At 67.5% G+C, this 13,023-nt stretch overlaps 2 protein-coding genes across 2 annotated transcripts in view; both read left to right on the plus strand.

The window, feature by feature from the left end:
• COL5A3 (collagen type V alpha 3 chain) overlaps nucleotides 1–10,757 on the plus strand; it is a 35,584-nt gene extending 24,827 nt beyond the window's left edge. Inside the window, 23 exon segments of the mRNA XM_075445988.1 lie at nucleotides 137–244; nucleotides 354–407; nucleotides 534–587; nucleotides 677–730; nucleotides 838–891; nucleotides 1,030–1,137; nucleotides 3,662–3,715; nucleotides 3,974–4,027; nucleotides 4,200–4,253; nucleotides 4,351–4,404; nucleotides 4,534–4,641; nucleotides 4,790–4,843; nucleotides 4,935–4,988; nucleotides 5,101–5,208; nucleotides 5,312–5,365; nucleotides 5,555–5,590; nucleotides 6,611–6,664; nucleotides 6,761–7,016; nucleotides 7,134–7,246; nucleotides 9,596–9,664; nucleotides 9,777–9,926; nucleotides 9,929–10,018; nucleotides 10,089–10,757. Of these exon segments, the coding sequence (XP_075302103.1) occupies nucleotides 137–244; nucleotides 354–407; nucleotides 534–587; nucleotides 677–730; nucleotides 838–891; nucleotides 1,030–1,137; nucleotides 3,662–3,715; nucleotides 3,974–4,027; nucleotides 4,200–4,253; nucleotides 4,351–4,404; nucleotides 4,534–4,641; nucleotides 4,790–4,843; nucleotides 4,935–4,988; nucleotides 5,101–5,208; nucleotides 5,312–5,365; nucleotides 5,555–5,590; nucleotides 6,611–6,664; nucleotides 6,761–7,016; nucleotides 7,134–7,246; nucleotides 9,596–9,664; nucleotides 9,777–9,926; nucleotides 9,929–10,018; nucleotides 10,089–10,235 (1,941 nt within the window). The 3' untranslated portion in view covers nucleotides 10,236–10,757.
• Nucleotides 10,758–12,594: 1,837 nt separating this feature from the next.
• Nucleotides 12,595–13,023, plus strand: part of OLFM2 (olfactomedin 2) — a 12,349-nt gene continuing 11,920 nt past the window's right edge. The window contains exon 1 of the mRNA XM_075445992.1: nucleotides 12,595–12,775. Coding sequence (XP_075302107.1) covers nucleotides 12,770–12,775 — 6 coding nt within the window. The 5' untranslated portion in view covers nucleotides 12,595–12,769. The remainder of the gene's footprint in view (nucleotides 12,776–13,023) is intronic.

Below are 13,023 nucleotides of genomic sequence, written 5' to 3' on the forward strand. Positions count from 1 at the left end.
GCCGAGCACCCCGATTATCCCCTCGGCTGAACCCACACCCCCCCTCTTGACTCCCCTTCCTCGCCCTCCCGCCCCACACGTCGGGGGGGGGTTTCTGTGGGGCAGACGGCGCTGACCCCAACCTCTCCCTCCGCAGGGAGCCGACGGGGAGCCGGGACGCCGCGGGCAGCAGGGGATGTTCGGGCAGAAAGGAGATGAGGGATCGCGGGGTCACCTTGGCCTCAGCGGACCCCCTGGCCTGCAGGTGAGGAGCAGAACGGGGCTGGTGGGGGGAGGAAGGGGGACCCCAGGGCACCTTCTGCCTTGCCCGGGGGGCTTCCAGACCCCGCTGTGCTGAGCCGGGATCCCCGCAGGGCATGCCGGGCCCGCCGGGCGAGAAGGGCGAGAATGGAGACGTTGGCCCCATGGTAAGGAAACCCCTGCTGTCGTCCAGCTCTGTGCCCCCCCCTCGCCTCCTCCCACCCCGTCTCCCATGGGAGCCGCACGGCTCGGCCCGCCCTTTGGGCTCTGACCCCTCTCTGTGCTCCCCACAGGGCCCCCCAGGCCCGCCGGGACCCCGGGGGCCGCAGGGACCCAGCGGTGCCGAGGTGAGTACGGCCCTGGGGGGGTCTCGGTGGGGGCTGCTGGGTGCAGGGGCTGCCCCCAGCGTGGGTACACCCCATCTTCTCGCCTTTAGGGTCCCCAGGGAATGCCGGGCGGCGTGGGACAGCCGGGTGCCGTGGGAGAAAAGGTAACCCCGTGTTCAGGAGGGGGCTGTGGGTCTCGTGGGTGCTGGGGCCGGATGGAGCTGCCCGCAGCACCCAGCGGCATCCACCCCATTGCTTTTCCCTCACCCAGGGCGAGCTGGGCGAAGCGGGAGACCCCGGAGCCCCGGGCGAGCCGGGACCACCCGTGAGTATGGCAGAGAGGAGCAGGGCGTCTTTTGGGGACACGACAAGGAGAGCGGGGAGCGCAGGCAGAGCGCCCGTGTGAACAATTTTGCTGCTCTAACGTGACACCCCCCCCCCCGCCATCCCGATCCCTCCACAGGGTGTGAAAGGAGACGTGGGGGAGAAGGGAGACGCGGGGCCGTCGGGAGCAGCCGGACCCCCCGGCAAGAAGGGCCCGCCGGGAGAGGACGGAGCCAAAGGCGAGCTGGTAAGGGGAGGAGGGAGCGCAGAGAGGCAGGGGGCTGCCACCCGAACCCCCCGCATCTCCCCCAGTAACCCTGGCAGGGGCTGAGCCCCAAATCTGTCCACACTGATGCCCGAAGTTCCCTAAATGGGCGTTTCTGAGCCCCAAAGATCCCTAAATGGGCGTTTCTGAGCCCCAAAGATCCCTAAATGGGCATTTCTGAGCCCCAAAGTTCCCTAAATGGGCATTTCTGAGCCCCAATGATCCCTAAATGGGCATTTCTGAGCCCCAAAAGTTCCCTAAATGGGCATTTCTGAGCCCCAAAGATCCCTAAATGGGCATTTCTGAGCCCCAAAGATCCCTAAATGGGCATTTCTGAGCCCCAAAGATCCCCTAAATGGGCGTTTCTGAGCCCCAAAAGTTCCCTAAATAGGTGTTTCTGAGCCCCAAAAGTTTCCTAAATGGGTGTTTCTGAGCCCCAAAGATCCCTAAATGGGCATTTCTGAGTCCCAAAAATTCCCTAAATGGGCGTGTCTGAGCCCCAAAAGTTCCCTAAATGGGCATTTCTGAGGCCCAAAAGTTCCCTAAATGGGCATTTCTGAGCCCCAAAGATCCCTAAATGGGCATTTCTGAGCCCCAAAAGTTCCCTAAATGGGCGTTTCTGAGCCCCAAAGATCCCTAAATGGGCATTTCTGAGCCCCAAAGATCCCTAAATGGGCATTTCTGAGCCCCAAAGATCCCCTAAATGGGCGTTTCTGAGCCCCAAAAGTTCCCTAAATAGGTGTTTCTGAGCCCCAAAAGTTTCCTAAATGGGTGTTTCTGAGCCCCAAAGATCCCTAAATGGGCATTTCTGAGTCCCAAAAATTCCCTAAATGGGCATTTCTGAGGCCCAAAAGTTCCCTAAATGGGCATTTCTGAGCCCCAAAGATCCCTAAATGGGCATTTCTGAGTCCCAAAGATCCCTAAATGGGCATTTCTGAGCCCAAAAGTTCCCTAAATGGGCGTTTCTGAGCCCCAAAAGATCCCTAAATGGGCGTTTCTGAGCCCCAAAGATCCCTAAATGGTCATTTCTGAGCCCCAAAGATCCCTAAATGGGCATTTCTGAGCCCCAAAGATCCCCTAAATGGGCGTTTCTGAGCCCCAAAAGTTCCCTAAATAGGTGTTTCTGAGCCCCAAAAGTTTCCTAAATGGGTGTTTCTGAGCCCCAAAGATCCCTAAATGGGCATTTCTGAGTCCCAAAAATTCCCTAAATGGGCGTGTCTGAGCCCCAAAAGTTCCCTAAATGGGCATTTCTGAGGCCCAAAAGTTCCCTAAATGGGCATTTCTGAGCCCCAAAGATCCCTAAATGGGCATTTCTGAGCCCCAAACTTCCCTAAATGGGCATTTCTGAGTCCCAAAGATCCCTAAATGGGCATTTCTGAGCCCCAAATATCCCTAAATGGGCGTTTCTGAGCCCCAAAATTTCCCTAAATGGGCATTTCTGAGCCCCAAAGATCCCTAAATGGGCATTTCTGAGCCCCAAATTTCCCTAAATGGGCATTTTTGAGCCCCAAAGATCCCTAAATGGGCATTTCTGAGCCCCAAAGCTCCCTAAATGGGTGTTTCTGAGCCCCAAAGATCCCTAAATGGGCATTTCTGAGCCCCAAAGTTCCCTAAATGGGCATTTCTGAGCCCCAAAATTTCCCTAAATGGGCATTTCTGAGCCCCAAAGCTCACTAAATGGGCGTTTCTGAGCCCCAAAGATCCCTAAATGGGCATTTCTGAGCCCCAAAAGTTCCCTAAATGGGCGTTTCTGAGCCCCAAAGTTCCCTAAATGGGCGTTTCTGAACCCCAAAGCTCCCTAAATGGGCATTTCTGAGCCCCAAAGTTCCCTAAATGGGCGTTTCTGAGCCCCAAAGCTCCCTAAATGGGCATTTCTGAGCCCCAAAGATCCCTAAATGGGCGTTTCTGAGCCCCAAATATCCCTAAATGGGCGTTTCTGAGCCCCAAAATTTCCCTAAATGGGCGTTTCTGAGCCCCAAAGATCCCTAAATGGGCATTTCTGAGCCCCAAAATTTCCCTAAATGGGCATTTTTGAGCCCCAAAGATCCCTAAATGGGCATTTCTGAGCCCCAAAGCTCCCTAAATGGGCGTTTCTGAGCCCCGAAGATCCCTAAATGGGCATTTCTGAGCCCCAAAGATCCCTAAATGGGCATTTCTGAGCCCCAAAGATCCCTAAATGGGCATTTCTGAGCCCCAAAGCTCCCTAAATGGGCGTTTCTGAGCCCCAAAAGTTCCCTAAATGGGCATTTCTGAGCCCCAAAAGTTCCCTAAATGGGCATTTCTGAGCCCCAAAGTTCCCTAAATGGTCATTTCTGAGCCCCAAAGCTCCCTCAATGGGAGTTTCTGAACCCCAAAGATCCCTAAATGGGCGTTTCTGACCCCCAAAGCTCCCTAAATCGTTGTTTTTGAGCACACGCTGCCCCCCCAAACCCCAAACTGGTGTTTTGCAACCCCGTCCCTCCCTCGGCTTTCCCAGTCCCACGCTGGTGTCCCCTTCTCTCCGCAGGGTCCCATCGGCTTCCCCGGTGATCCCGGCCCCCCCGGAGACCCCGGCGTGCCGGTGAGCAGCCCCTGCTCCCCCCTTAGAGCAGAACCAGCCCCGCTTCGAGGGGGGGGGGGGTCTCAGAGCCAGCCCCTGCGTCCGGTGTCACCCGCTGTCACCCCGGGGTGCTGCTGGGCTCGGGACGCGCCGGGACGCCCCGGTTCCCACCCTGCTCCGCTTTGCCGGTGCTTCCTGGGGTCGTGACAGGCTGGGGGGGTGGTCTTGGGGGTGGGGGGGGGTCGGCTGGGTGAGTTCTCGCCCTCCCCTGCGTCGCAGGGTCCGGACGGAGCTGCTGGAGAGAAGGGTGACGGCGGGGACCCCGGTCTGCCGGTGAGTGGGGCAGCTGGGGGGTATCAAGGCTGCAAAAGGGGGGGGCATTCCCAATGGGGGGGCTTTGGGGGGGCTTCGGGGGGCTCTTCCGCATCCCCACCCTCCACGCTTCCCCCCGTCCCGGCTGCGGGACTCTCCCTTCACCCCCAAATTCCCCCCGGGTTCGTTTCAGGGTCCGCCAGGAGCAGCAGGGGAACCGGGACCCCCGGGCCCCCCCGGCCGGAGGGTGAGTAGGGGACGGATGAAGATCAGCTGGGGAGGGGGGGGGGGGGGGCTGGCCCCGGCCAGCACCCAGCTCCCGGCGTCTCCGTCCCCTCGTCCAGGGACCCGTGGGACCGACGGGGCGCGAGGGCCGTCAGGGCGAGAAGGGTGCCAAGGTGAGCCCCGAACCCTAAAATCCTCCTCCAGCTTTGGGGGGGGGGCAGGAGCAGGACCCCCCCCCCCGAGAGGCGAGGCTGGGTCCCGCGGGGGTGCCAGCTTCTGCTCCCTGTCCCCCCTGTCCCCAGGGACAGCCGGGCACCGAGGGGCCACCCGGGAAAATGGGCCCCGGGGGGGCCCAGGGACCACCGGGACAGCCGGGTCCCGAAGGACTGCGTGGGATCCCCGGCCCTGCCGTGAGTTGGGGGCTTCGGGGTGGGGGGGGGACATTCCCATGGCTCGTGCGCCCCCCCAAACCCTGACCAGCTGCGGGGGGGGGGGGGGGGGTGTGCTTTGGGGGGGCTCAGAGGGGCCCCCCCCTCTCCCACACTGGGTCTATTCCAGGGTGAACAAGGTCTGCTGGGGGCTCCGGGACAAGTGGGACCACCCGGCCCCCTGGTGAGTCACGGGGTGGGGGGGTCACGGTGACCGGAGCTGGGCCCGATCCGGGGTGCGTGTGACGCTTCTCCCGACCCCCCCCCCCTCGCAGGGTCCCCTGGGTTTGCCCGGCCTCAAGGGAGACCCCGGCCACAAAGGAGAGAAGGTGAGAGCTGCCCGAGCGGGGCTCCCGCACCCCAAACTCGTCCCCAAGCCCCCCCCCCCCCGGTCCTGGGGAGGGGGCTGCCGGATGCTGCCCTTTGCCCCCCCCCCCCCAGGGTCACGCTGGCCTCATCGGGCTCATCGGACCCCCGGGGGAGATGGGGGAGAAGGGAGACCAGGGGCTCCCGGGCATCCAGGGCCCCCCAGGACCCAAAGGAGACCCTGTGAGTATTGGGGGGCTCCCCTGAGCTGGGTGGGCTTGAGGGGGGGGGGAGACACAGCCCCCCCCCCTCCCCAGCACGGGGCTGATGCTCAGCCTCCCCACAGGGTCTGACTGGACCCACCGGCCCCCCCGGGCCCCCCGGCCCCCCCGGGCTCTCGGTGAGTACCTGCCTGCGCGGGGAGGGTCTCCTGCCTGCCCTGAACTCCCCCGCAGACCCCCCCAGGGGGGCTTCGTCCCCAGTGAGAGGGGCAGGGGGGAGCCCGAGCCCCACGGAGGGGGGGGGCAGCTGCTGTGGGCTCACCGCTTGCCCGGCCGGTGCCCCCCCCCCCCCCTTCTCTTCCCTGCAGGGACCCTTGGGTCAGAAGGGCTCCAAAGGCTCCCCGGTGAGTGCTGGGGGGGGGCAGAGATGGGGAGGGGGCTCCAAAGGCTCCCCGATGAGTGCTGGGGGGGGGGGGAGATGGGGAGGGGGCTCCAAAGGCTCCCCGGTGAGTGCTCTGGGGGGGGGCAGAGATGGTGAGGGGGCTCCAAAGGCTCCCCGGTGAGTGCTGGGGGGGGCAGAGATGGGGAGGGGGCTCCAAAGGCTCCCCGGTGAGTGCTGGGGGGGGCAGAGATGGGGAGGGGGCTCCAAAGGCTCCCCGGTGAGTGCTGGGGGGGGGCAGAGATGGGGAGGGGGCTCCAAAGGCTCCCCGATGAGTGCTGGGTGGGGGGGGGGAGATGGGGAGGGGGCTCCAAAGGCTCCCCGGTGAGTGCTGGGGGTGGGGGGGGGAGATGGGGAGGGGGCTCCAAAGGCTCCCCGGTGAGTGCTGGGGGGGGGGGGGGGCTCCAAAGGCTCCCCGGTGAGTGTTGGGGGGGGCGAGGGGGGCAGAGAATGGGAGGGGGCTCCAAAGGCTCCCCGGTGAGTGCTGGGGGGGGGGCAGAGATGGGGAGGGGGCTCCAAAGGCTCCCCGGTGAGTGCTTTGGCGGGGGGGGGGCAGAGATGGGGAGGGGGCTCCAAAGGCTCCCCGATGAGTGCTGGGGGGGGGTGGAGATGGGGAGGGGGCTCCAAAGGCTCCCCGATGAGTGCTGGGGGGGGGCAGAGATGGGGAGGGGGCTCCAAAGGCTCCCCGGTGAGTGCTGGGGAGGGGGGGGCAGAGATGGGGAGGGGGCTCCAAAGGCTCCCCGGTGAGTGCTGGGGGTGGGGCAGAGATGGGGAGGGGGCTCCAAAGGCTCCCTGGTGAGTGCTGGGGGGGCGAGGGGGGCAGAGATGGGGAGGGGGCTCCAAAGGCTCCCCGGTGAGTGCTGGGGGGGGGGCAGAGATGGGGAGGGGGCTCCAAAGGCTCCCCGGTGAGTGCTGGGGGCTGGGGGGGGGGAGATGGGGAGGGGTCCAGCGAGCGCCGCGGTGCCGAATCCTCTTCTTTTCGCAGGGTGCTTTGGGCCCCCGAGGTGACGCAGGCCCCCCCGGCCCCCCGGGCCCCCCCGTGAGTAAGGGGTGCTCTGGACAGACCCCCCCCAACGCCCCCAGACCCCCCCCGACCCCCCCCTTGCTCTCACCCCTCCATCCCTCTCCATCCCAGGGCCCCCCAGCCGAGCCTCTCGAACCGCTGCCCTCCAGCCGGAGCAGGAGGCACCGACGGGGAACCGGGGGGGCTTTGGGGGCGCGGGGGGGCCCCGGGGGCCCCCCCCCGGAATCGGGGGGGCTGGAGGAGGTGTACGCATCGCTCAGCTCCCTGCGCGCCGAGGTCGAGCGGCTCCGAAGACCCCTGGGCACCCCGGAGAGCCCCGCCAGGGTCTGCAGGGAGCTGCAGCTTTGCCACCCGCACCTCCAAGACGGTGAGGTTTCATTTTTTTTTTTTTTTGGGGGGGGGGGGGTCGCTTTCAGGGACCCCCCCCCCCTTCCTTTTTCCTCGCCGAGGGTCCGCAGCCATGCGTCCGTCTGTCCTTCCGCAGGCGAGTACTGGATCGACCCCAACCAGGGCTGCTCCCGCGACGCCTTTCGGGTCTTCTGCAACTTCAGCGCGGGCGGCGAGACCTGCCTGTTCCCCGAGAAGAAGCTGGGGGCTGTGAGCGGGCGGGGGGGCACGGGGGGGGCCCGGGGGGGGGGCTCGGGGAGGGGGGGGCAGGGGGGGCAGAACCACCCCCCAGCGCCGGGAACCTGGGGGGCGGTGGGGGGGGCGGGGGGGAAGGCTCGCGGCTCGCTGTTCCCCAGGGATCGGTGGGGTTGGAGGGGCTCGGTGGCCGATGCCGTCCCTGTCCCCAGCGCCATCCCTGTCCCCGACACTGTCCCTGTCCCCGATGCTGTCCCTGTCCCCAGTGCTGTCCCTGTGCTCGATGCCATCCCTGTCCCCGACGCCGTCCCTGTCCCCAGCGCTGTCCCTGTCCCAGCGCCATCCCTGTCCCTGATGCCATCCCTGTCCCCAACACCGTCCCTGTCCCCAGCGCCATCCCTGTCCCCAGTGCCATCCCTGTCCCTGATGCCATCCCTGTCCCCAACACTGTCCCTGTCCCCAGCGTTGTCCCTGTCCCCAACGCCGTCCCTGTCCCCAACGCTGTCCCTGTCCCCAATGCTGTCCCTGTCCCCAACACCATCCCTGTCCCCGATGCTGTCTGTGTCCCCAATGCCCTCCCTGTCCCCAACGTCGTCCCTGTCCCCAACACTGTCCCTGTCCCCATCACCATCCCTGTCCCCAATGCCATCCCTGTCCCCAATGCCCTCCCTGTCCTCGATGCCATCTGTGTCCTCGATGCCATCCCTGTCCCCAATGCCATCCCTGTCCCTGACTCCATCCCTGTCCCCAATGCCATCTGTCCTCGATGCTGTCCCTGTCCCCAGTGCTGTCCCTGTCCCCGACGCTGTCCCTGTCCTCGATGCTGTCCCTGTCCCCAGCACCATCCCTGTCCCCAATGCCCTCCCTGTCCCCAATGCCATCCCTGTCCCCAATGCCCTCCCTGTCCCCAATGCCATCTGTGTCCCCAATGCCCTTCCTGTCCCCAATGCCATCTGTGTCCCCGATGCCGTCCCTGTCCCCAACACTGTCCCTGTCCCGATGCCGTCTGTGTCCCCGACGCCGTCCCTGTCCCCAACACCGTCCCTGTCCCTGATGCCATCCCTGTCCCCAATGCCATCCCTGTCCCCGACGCCGTCCCTGTCCCTGACGCCGTCCCTGTCCCCAACACCGTCCCTGTCCCCAATGTCGTCCCTGTCCCCGATGCCATCCCTGTCCCTGACACTGTCCCTGTCCCCAATGCTGTCCCTGTCCCCAGCGCCATCTCAGTCCCCGACATTGTCCCTGTCCCCAACGCCATCCCTGTTCCCAGCGCCATCTCAGTCCTCGACGCCATCCCTGTCCCTGACACTGTCCCTGACACCTTCCCTGTCCCCAACCCTGTCCCTGTCCCCGATGCCATCCCTGTCCCCAGCGCCATCTCAGTCTTTGACATCGTCTCTGTCCTCAATGCCATCTCTGTCCCCGACACTGTCCCCGATGCCATCCCTGTCCCTGATGCCGTCTGTGTCCTCGATGCCGTCGCTGTCCCTGATGCCATCCCTGTCCCCGACACTGTCCCTGTCCTTGACGCCGGTTCTGTTCCCACCACCATCCCTGTCCCTGGTGCCAGCTCTGTCCCCAACACTGTCCCTGTCCCCGACACTGTCCCTGTCCCCGATGCCGTCCCTGTCCCCGATGCCGTCCCTGTCCCCAGCACTGGCTTTGTCCACAGCACTGTCCCTGTTCCCAGTGCCATCTCTGTCCCCAACACTGTCTCTTTGCACAACGCCAGCTTTGTCCATGACGCCATCCCTGTCCCCAATGCCATCCCCATCCCCATCTCTGTCCCCCAACGCCATCCCTGTCCCCAATGCCATCCCTGTCCCCGACTCCATCCCTGTCCCCAACGCTGTCCCTGTCCTCGACGCCAGTTCTGTCCCCAGTGCCGTCTGTGTCCCTGATGCCGTCTGTCCCAACGCCATCCCTGTCCCCAATGCCATCTGTCCTCGATGCTGTCCTGTCCCCAGTGCTGTCCCTGTGCTCGATGCCATCCCTGTCCCCAATGCCCTCCCTGTCCCCAATGCCGTCCCTGTCCCCAACGTCATCCCTGTCCCCGATGCCATCCCTGTCCCTGATGCCATCTGTGTCCCCGACGCCGTCCCTGTCCCCAACACTGTCCCTGTCCCCAACACCATCCCTGTCCCCAATGCCATCCCTGTCCCTGATGCCATCCCTGTCCCCAATGCCATCCTGTCCCCAATGCCATCTGTGTCCCCAATGCCCTCCCTGTCCCCAACACCGTCCCTGTCCCCGATGCCATCCCTGTCCCAAACACTGTCCCTGTCCCGATGCCATCCCAGTCCCCAGCGCCATCCCTGTCCCCAACGCTGTCCCTGTCCCCAGCGCCATCCCTGTCCCCGCCAGGTCCGCCTGGCCGCCTGGAACCGGGAGAAGCCGGGGACGTGGTACAGCACCTTCAAGAGGGGCAAAAAGGTGGGAGAGCTCCTCATGCTCCGCCCTTGGGGACAGGGGGGTGACACAAAACGGCCCCCCCTGCATCCCACCACCCGGCGGGCGCACGGCAGATCCCGACCTCCCCCCGCAGTTCTCCTACGTGGACGCGGACGGGAACGCGGTGCCGGTGACCCAGCTCACCTTCCTGCGTCTCCTGAGCGCCGGCGCCCGCCAGAACTTCACGCTCCACTGCCGGCACGCGGCCGCCTGGTACGACGCCCGCGCCGCCCATCGCCCGCGCTCCCCGCCCTGCGCTTCCGCGGCGCCAACGGCGAGGAGCTGGGCCACGACCACCCGGCCACCCCCATCCGAGCCCTCCACGACGGCTGCCAGGTGAGTCCCCACGCCACCGGGGACCCCGCGTCTCCGGGTCCCCGTGTCCCCGACCGCCGCCTTCCCGCAGGGACGTCGCGGCCAGGAGCGGACGGTGCTGGAGGTGACCTCGTCCCGCGTCGAGCGGTTCCCGCTGACGGACGTGGCCGTCGTCGACTTCGGAGAATCCGACCAGAAATTTGGTTTCCAGCTGGGTCCTGTCTGCTTCGTGGGCTGAGCATGGGGGGGGGACGGCTTTTGGGGGGGGGTCTCCGCTCCCTCTGCCACCCCCAGCGCCGGGGACGGTCACCCAGGGCCCGCTCTGGCATACTCAGGACTCGCCGCAGTGCCATCCCCCCCTGCCCGTGCGACCCCCCCCCCCCTTATTTATACTTCTGGCTCCCTGGGGAGGGGGGGAAAGCGGGGCCAGGGCACCCCAGACTGGAGGGGAGGGGGCTCAAGCCGGCCCCCCCCCCCCGTGGTGCTACGACGCTCCCCGAGAAGCCCCTTGGTGAAGCACTGGACGTGCCCTCGGCGCGGCAACGGGGTGGGGGGCTCGACCCGGGGTGGGGGGCTCGGCGGTGGGTGTCAAACCCCCTCCTTTGCCCCCCCCCCCCCCGAAACGCTCTGCCCCCACTCTGGGGGGAGCGGGGCGGTGGGGGAGCCCCCACGCGGCAGAGGGGCCGGGGCGGGGGGGTTGGGACCCGTCCCGGTGCCGTTGCAGTTACTGTACGATAAACTGACTGTATCCCACCCCGAATCCGTGCCGGTTTCCATGGAAACGGGTAGATTTATTGGGGGGGGGGGGGCTGCGCACCCCAAACTGGGGGGGGGGTCGTGGCGTCCTGAGGCTGCCGGCCGCGGGTCCCCGCTGCGCACGGGGGTTTGTCTCAGAGAGCTGCCCCACCCTGGGCACCCATCGCTGGGTCCCCGTAGGGTGGTTTGGGGGGGACCAGGAGGGCTCTGCCGGGGTGGGAAAGGGGGACCCGGGGCCACCCCCCCAAAACTCCATCCCCATGGACTCCTGAGAGGGGTCCCGGCCAGGAGGGGGGTCCCGGGGCAGGAGAGGGGGTCCTGGGACATCGGAGGGGGGTCCCTGGGCAGGAGAGGGGGTCCCAGTGCAGGAGAGGGGGCCCCAGGGCAGGAGGGGGGGATCTGAGACAGGGGAGGGGGACCCGGGGCAGGAAGGGGAACCCGGGGCAGGAGGGGGGGTCCCAGGGCAGGAGGGGGATGACCCGGGGCAGGAGGGGGGGACCCGGGGCAGGAGAGGGGGTCATGGGGCAGAAGGGGGGTCCCAGGGCTGCCCCCCCAAACCTCCATCCCCATGGACTCCTGAGAGGGGTCCCAGGCCAGGAGGGGGGTCCCGGGGCAGGAGAGGGGGTCCTGGGGCATCGGAGGGGGGTCCCTGTGCAGGAGGGGGGATCTGAGACAGGGGAGGGGGACCCGGGGCAGGAAGGGGAACCCGGGACAGGAGGGGGGTCCCGGGGCAGAGACTAGAGTGGGGGTCCTGGGGCATCGGAGGGGGGTCCTTGGGCAGGAGGGGGGGTCCCAGTGCAGGAGAGGGGGCCCCAGGGCAGGAGGGGGGGATCTGAGACAGGGGAGGGGTACCCGGGGCAGGAGAGGGGGGTCCCGGGGCAGGAGAGGGGGTCATGGGCAGAAGGGGGGGCCCAGGGCTGCCCCCCCAAACCTCCATCCCCATGGACTCCTGAGAGGGGTCCCGGGCCAGGAGGGGGGTCCCTGGGCAGGAGGGGGGGGTCCCAGTGCAGGAGAGGGGCCCCGGGGCAGGAGGGGGGTTCCAGGGCAGGAGGGGGGGGACCCGGGGCAGGAGGGGGGGTCCTGGGACTGCCCCCCCCCCAAACCTCCATCCTTGAGGATCCTGGAGGGGGGTCCCGGGGCAGGAGGGGGGATCCCGGGGCAGCAGAGAGGGGCGATCTGAGACAGGGGAGGGGGACACGGGGCAGGAGGGGGGGTCCCGGGGCGGGAGAGGGGGGTCCTGGGGCAGGAGGGGGGGAATCTGAGACAGGGGAGGGGACTCGGGGCAGGAAGGGGGGTCCCAAGGCAGGAGAGGGGGTCCCGGGGCAGGAGGGGGGGTCCCGGGGCGGGAGACGGTGTCCCGGGGCAGGAGGGGAGGTCCCGGGGCAGGAGGGGGGGTCCCGGGACTGCCCCCCCCCCCCCAAACCTCCATCCCCGAGGACCCTGGAGCGGGGTCCCGGGGCAGATGAGGGGGACCTGGGGCGGGGGGGGGATCCCGGGGCCGGAGGGGATCCCGGGGCCGGAGGGGGGGTCCCGGGCCGGAGGGGCATCCCGGGGCCGGAGGGGGGGTCACGGGGCCAGAGGGGGGGGTCCCAGCGCCGTCCCGGGGAGGGGCCCGTCTGCCCCTCCCGCACCCCGAGCATCCCTACGGGTACCTGGAGACCGGGGGGGGGGGGGGGGGTGATGATGCCCCGCCGCCCCCCCCCCCCCAGCTCGGTTCCGCCCCGCCCGGCCCGGCCCGGCTCCTCCATCCCCCCCCCCCCCCCCCCCCCGCACCGGGCCGGTACCGCGGCTGCAACCGGTAGCGGCGGGGGCGCGGACAAAGGCGGCGGCGGCGGCGGCTGCGGGGCCCGGCCCGGGGCTGCGGTTGCGGCGGAACCGAGCGGTTGCGGCTCCGGGAACGGCCCCGGTTTGGCCTCCGGGGGGGTAACGGGAGAGGCCCCCCCCGGTGGGTTCGGTACCTGCAAGGATGAGCTTCCTCCCGGCCTCCTCCTCCTCCTCGCCGCCGGTTCCCCCGCGATGCAGGTGAGGGCGGGCGGGGGCGCAGCGGAGCGGGGCGGGGGTCGCTTCGGGGGGGGGGCACCCGCACCCCACCCCACCCCACCCACCCCCCCCCCGGGGATGCCCCGTCGGTACCGGACGCCGGGAGCTGCCCTGGGGGCGTCCCCACGGAGAGGACAGCGGGGGACACCGGGGGACAGCGGGGGACACCGGCCCCCCCCCCCCCCCATGGGACACCGGCCCCCCCCCCATTGCGCCCACCCACCCAGGGA

The sequence above is a fragment of the Opisthocomus hoazin genome, chromosome 35 (assembly GCF_030867145.1).
Source record: "Opisthocomus hoazin isolate bOpiHoa1 chromosome 35, bOpiHoa1.hap1, whole genome shotgun sequence".
Taxonomy (NCBI): Eukaryota; Metazoa; Chordata; class Aves; order Opisthocomiformes; family Opisthocomidae; genus Opisthocomus; species Opisthocomus hoazin.